The following is a 6,245-nucleotide window of genomic DNA, read 5'->3' as shown; positions in this document are numbered from 1 at the left end:
CTCATACTCATTTTCTAGAGGTGACTAAAAACTTGAATAGAAGGGGTTGATGATACCCGGACAGCTCAATTGATTTCTAAGTGGTAGATTATGAGACAAGAACACCAGTCCAAACTATGCTCATATAGTCATATGCTGCATTTACTGCAAACAATGATATAATTTCCATATATGCTCCAATATACTTAATATATATAGCCATCCTTTTTGTGTCCATTTCACAACCACCACCCACCACCGCCCATCGCCACCGCCACCCGCCACCACATCCCCATCACAGTTGCACAGTGCACTTCTGTTATTCAGCAAATCCCTCCACCCCTATCCACCCATAGCCAAACTCACACTCTCCCCTACAAACTTTCCACAAAAAGCAGAAAAGAAAGAAAGAAAGAAAGAGAAAGCTAAGGCAAAAATCTCTTTATTCCGGCCTTGCCTTCATCTCCCCCATTCCAAACAACACAAAACAAAACCAAAGATCAGATCAGATAAACACCATATATACAAACCCCCCCAAACCTTTCACAACCATATATACATGTTTCCCACCACCAAAAACCCTTTGCCTTTCTCCACAGAAACAACAACAACAACACTGCTCAAAAGGCCATTTCCATTTCCATTTCCATGGGATCATCAAAACCCTAGCTATCCCAGCCAAGAAGAGCCTCCTTTCTTCCTGCAATTCCCTTCCCCTTTCCTGGACGATCAAATCATGCCCTTGAACCAAATATTCTCTCACCACCCCCCCGGAGAAACTGCACCACTAAATTCAGTAAACAAAAGTCCCCCCACCACTAAAACCAAGAAGAAAACCCTGCAGGGCTCAACTCCAAGGAGGAGGACAGGGAAGAAAGACCGTCACAGCAAGATTTGCACGGCGCAGGGGGTTCGAGACCGCCGGATGAGACTATCCCTGCAAATTGCAAGAAAATTCTTTGATCTCCAAGACATGTTAGGCTTTGACAAGGCAAGCAACACCATAGAATGGCTTCTCTCTCAATCCAAAACCGCAATCAAAGAGCTCAAAATCACCGCAGCTTCAAAGCACAATAATGGCTCAAGCAGCGAGTCTGAATGTGAAGCTATGTCCACCATGGATGAAAATGAAGAGAACTCAAACACTGTTGAATCAAAGAACAAGAAAGTGTGTAAGAAGAAAAAAGAGTCAAGGGAAAAGGCAAGGGCCAGAGCCAGGGAAAGAACAAAGGAGAAAATGATGACAAAAACCCAAAACCTCATCAACCCTTTTCTTGATCAAGAATCAATTTCCAATTCCTACACTCAAGAACAACACAGCTCTTCCCATGAAGGGATTGAAACCCATTTTGCCAGCAGCCTTGGAATAACAGAGAAATACATCTTTCAGTACCATGATGTTCATCACAACATCATCAGCAATGCTGCTCCAATCTCAGAAGGGACCATAGATCCAACCAGCAACACCTTTATGGGATTTCTTGGGAATTGGGATCCATTTTCAGGTAACCCTAGTGGCTCAGCTTATTTGGGTGCAACAAATCTTCATTTCCAGCCTATGGTCCAAGAAAATAATTTCTCCAGCAACCAATACTAGGTTAAATTGAATCTTGAATTGATTATATTATTAATCTGATTGCCAATATTTATTTAATTATTATTGTCCTATGTTTTGTTCCAATCATCCTGTATTCTTGTTGCAAAAAAAAAGTGAATAATTCCTGCTTAGTGTGTTCATGTTGAAATTAAGTATTTTAATAAATCAAATTAAATCTGTTGTTATTTCTATTTAATTGGGAATATAATTGTGTCATTATTCTGTTAATATTTCCTTAATTTCTGTTTGGTGTCTCAAATGAATGTTAAAGACATTATAAAATAGAGGAATTGTATGATATGCCCTTTAGAAACATATCTAAACCTGTGCAAATCAAATCCACAATTATTATATATTCCCAGTTTTCTTTTTCTTCAATAATAGTTTCATTGCATGCATGGTAGATGAAAGACAAAACATTTTTTTTCTTCAGTGTTTGGCTGGCAGTATCATTTATATATCACATAATGATTGAGTAATGATCACATTGAATTGAAGCTTACCATGCTGCTGGCTATGATCTAATTTGTTGTAGCAATTAAGCTATGTATATAGCCATGTATGAATGAGGAAATTAAAGAAATAATAATAGAAGAGAAATTAAAGAAGATGCATATATGGTCTAAGGGCGTAGTTATTTTCTTCAATTTACTTAGTTGGTAGTGCACAAAATTTATGACAGTCAAAGTATGAAGATTTGGTATAACCTAATCAATCTTCCCATAACTTAGCTTGATGATCATGGGATTTGGTAACTATACCAGTTATTGGGCTGAGGATTAGAGGGTCGAGTCCAACACATCCTGCCATCAAAACATGGCAATGGCTGCTATGTACATGTTATTAGATGCCCCTTATAGCTTTGTCTTGATAACTATTTTGATGTATGCTTTCTAGGAGATCAAGTAGTACAATGAATTGAAATTCATCATTCATGGCTCCTAGTGTAAGATGAATTGTCTAATTCAAACTAGTCTTTATATATAGTTATGAATAGTTAAAACTTACAAGTAGACGATCGAGTATATATATAAGATAAACGCAATAAGAGTTTACAATAGATACTAATTAACTCTTTCAAATGACTAGCTGCTTTCTAATATGTGTTAGCTAATTCTTAATTAGCAACATAATCCTATATACTACACTAGTAATTGAAGCATTGAAAGGGGTAGTGATAACTAATCAACTATATATGTTTATGCCATAATGATGACTTGTGATTAAATTTAATACTCCATACTATATTTATATACTTTTGTTTTGTTTTTCCTTTGTTCCTAGTTTAACTTAGAATTATGCATGTCTTGAGGGTATTGTATTGTTGAAGATGATATATATACATGTGCTTGTTGTTTTCAATGAAGAAAAGGACATTTGCAGTAGTGTGGTAACAATACAAGGCATCACCACCCTATCCTAGCTAATAACTTTTCTTGCTCAAGAAAGGCAACCCAAGCCAAATTAGTCAGACCATTGTATTAATAACCACAAGATTCCAAATTCCTCTCCCAATAGAAATAGCTTATTGGCAGCTTCTTGGTTTGAGCTAATTATATAGTCATGGACAACGTAATCTAGGCTAATTTACCTACTTGTGGTCCTTTGGGGTCGCAAGGTGTTGTTTATCCAATGTACACTTTCGAATAGTGATGGTAGCTGGTTTTCTTAGTCAAAAAAAAACTTTTCTTGTTCATCATTCAAATAAGCCATTAAATCACATTAAATGTGTGATAGTAACTGGCATTAATCAATTTGTTGACACTGTATGTTCTTCGTCTGGGCTAGTGGTATGTATAATTATATAGTTGCAGCAGTTATGATCATGAATGAGATAGATGGATGTATCAGGGACGACACATCCACTTCAATTCAGCTACCATACCTAGCTAGGGTTTTCTCTTTCCTCAATTTGGTCGGTCTGCTAGCTAATATTTGTATATCAAATTTGCATTTCATTTTCAACACCCTTTTGCATGTTTCATATTAACATCAGTAAATAACCACAATGAAGTAAAACATGATCATATTCTCATTCAAAATATCAGTAAAAATTGAAATTACATTGTTATTAGTTTATTACTTATCTTTTTTTTAAAAAAAAATACTTATTGTCCATCATATATATTGACTCATACTATAAAAATTGTCCATTAGATCTATAACACTTTGAGACCTCACCCTGAAAAAAAAAAGAAGAAGAAGAAGAAGAAAGAAGCACAACATTATACTACATGATAAATTTAAAATTGGAAGAAATTAAAGTAACAATTATTTTTAGTATTATTAGTATTATATAGACTATATATTTGAAGATCAAACATTATTCGCAGCATAGAGTAATGGAAAATTATGTTACGCAGCCAAAATCATTTTGCCACCATGCATGCTATTTATTATAGATTCACACAAGAGATATTGAATGAGTGAGTGTACATATATATTAAGATAAGATAAAAAAAATTAGAAACAGTAAAATGTTAGATGTATCTAACTATTCAATTCAAGTCTCCACTCCACCCAAAAATATATATTACTCCGTATAATTCTTGCAGATTTAACTATTTGAAGTGATACAAGCACACTCCCAGGTGTGTGTGTGTGTATCCATTGTAGCTAAAGATGGAATCCAGCAACAAAGAACTAGCAGTTAGGGTTTCATATGTACCAGAATAAAATCGGAGTCGTCATTAATTGGTTGGGCTAGCTGTTTTTTTAGGTCTTCAATTAATGTACGTAGTATATATGCTCCTGATAAGAACAATGATTGTCGTTGGACTTTGAACAAAAATCTGTTCGAATAAGGTATCACTATGCATTTTCCTTTATTGCTCCAACAACCTCTGCACTGCATATATGCATGTCAAATTTTCAATTCTTATGTGCATTTTTCTCATCTTTTACCCACAGCAACTATCCACTCTTGTGCAATAGTCAACAAATAAACCACGAGTTCGATAAAAAAAGTATTGATAAAAATCAAAATCATGACTTTAATTTCTGATTGATATAATAATCATACTTCACTCGTTCAACCACTTTTTCAGAATATATTTCAAATAGAGATATTATTTGTTGAGATCAAGATTAATGTTACGTTTGACTAGAAATTAAGTGGCAGTCATATTCCAATTAATACCTGGAGTTTGACTATTCTTTCAAGGCCCCATCAGCATACCACATACAGTCAATATATTAAATACACTCTTTTAAATATGTCCATCCAGAAGAATATGACAATTCCCAATATGCACATCAGACTAATATATTTGTGCAATAAAGTTGTCCCCCTTTAACCTATTATATAATCATAAATCTCAAATCTTAAAAGTATAGGAATAAAATTGTCATTCTAATCTCTATCTCAACACAATAAATCTATCCATCATATCCAAACACAATTCAACATAGATCACAAACCAAAACCCTTAGCTTAGAGTAACATATATCACTTACTTCTCTCATCCCATTTTATTTGTCAACGTAACTAGATTTAGCTAACGAGATTTAAGTCAAATTATTTACAAGATTGACGAACATAAAGAAGAGAATTGAGGGTGCTCAAAGGGACTGACCTGACCTGCTCTGGGAAAAGCTAAGAAATATTAATGGCTCTGCAGATAGAATCTCTGATCTGCATGAGTGGATTTGCAGTGTACCATTGAATGAGTGGCTGAGGGAAAACTGAGTGAATTTGTTTTGTCCCATTTTCACCACAATTGCAAAAGCCAGATGAGAAATCATAACCCAAAAATGAATAGCAGTCCACTACGACTATACTTACCAACAGTAACAGTGCACTGCTGTTAGACATTGTGCTGACTCAAACATCCAAACCTAGGAAACAGCTACACAGTACAATTCAATTCCATCATCATATCACATCTACATCTAGAACTTAAACCCTGTTCATGTTGAGGGGAGGCCGGATCGGAGGACTAAATTCAACAATTTGCTATCAAAACGTGACCCCTGACTACACAATAGGTTACATTTGCTACTAGTTATAAATGATAAATACTGACTTGATTGACAATTAGTATCAAAGCAAGTTGACTGTTAAAAGGGGAATGTCGAAAATGTTGGATTGTGCTTTTAGTATAAAAGTAAGCAGTTACTTAATTCTTTGATACCTTAATTTGTTACTGTATCGAAAGTTTTAGCATCAAAAAATATATTATTGTTTGTCCCAACTCTATGGGTCTCAATAACATCACCAAATATCCACTAGAAAAAAAAATGAAAGATAATTTGATATATGCAATGCTCTGCTATGGACACGAGTGATGATGAAAGGAATTGTACAATGCTTTGTCTCCAGCTAGCTAGATGGATTCAGTGTCGGATCAGTTGCGTGGTGGAATAGAAGTATTTGGTGAATAAAGATTTCTTAGGTTTCTACAATCATAATTTTAGAGTACACATAATAAAATAAAAATGAACAAATTTGATTGAAATTTACTGTCCAAACAAATTAAATGAGATTTTTTTATGGAGAATAATGGCATGTGTACAACTTGTACCAGTTATAGAGAGGTCAAAGTAAGATTCAGAAGTCAGAACGTGGGATTGGTACGTATGTTATGGCACGGGTCCTATGAGAAAGACCATTCATGCACCCTATAATAATAATATATGGTACGTAGGTACTGCAAATTAAAAAAATATG

The 6,245-nt window shown here is 34.7% G+C and overlaps 1 protein-coding gene across 1 annotated transcript; it reads left to right on the top strand.

Moving 5' to 3' along the window:
- Positions 1 to 340: 340 nt before the first annotated feature.
- LOC116003128 (transcription factor TCP12-like) lies at positions 341 to 1,772 on the top strand. The gene has a single exon (XM_031243297.1). The coding sequence runs from the start codon at positions 539 to 541 to the stop codon at positions 1,574 to 1,576; it is 1,038 nt and encodes a 345-aa protein (XP_031099157.1). The 5' UTR covers positions 341 to 538; the 3' UTR covers positions 1,577 to 1,772.
- Positions 1,773 to 6,245: the final 4,473 nt, after the last annotated feature.

The sequence above is a fragment of the Ipomoea triloba genome, chromosome 13 (assembly GCF_003576645.1).
Source record: "Ipomoea triloba cultivar NCNSP0323 chromosome 13, ASM357664v1".
In the NCBI taxonomy this organism is placed as follows: domain Eukaryota; kingdom Viridiplantae; phylum Streptophyta; class Magnoliopsida; order Solanales; family Convolvulaceae; genus Ipomoea; species Ipomoea triloba.
Note: the sequence above shows the minus strand (reverse complement) of the source record. Positions and strands in the feature narration are given on the sequence as shown.

Bases quoted from the DNA above. Each gene is read 5' to 3' on its own strand.
- LOC116003128 (XM_031243297.1), top strand. From the start codon at position 539: ATGTTTCCCACCACCAAAAACCCTTTGCCTTTCTCCACAGAAACAACA.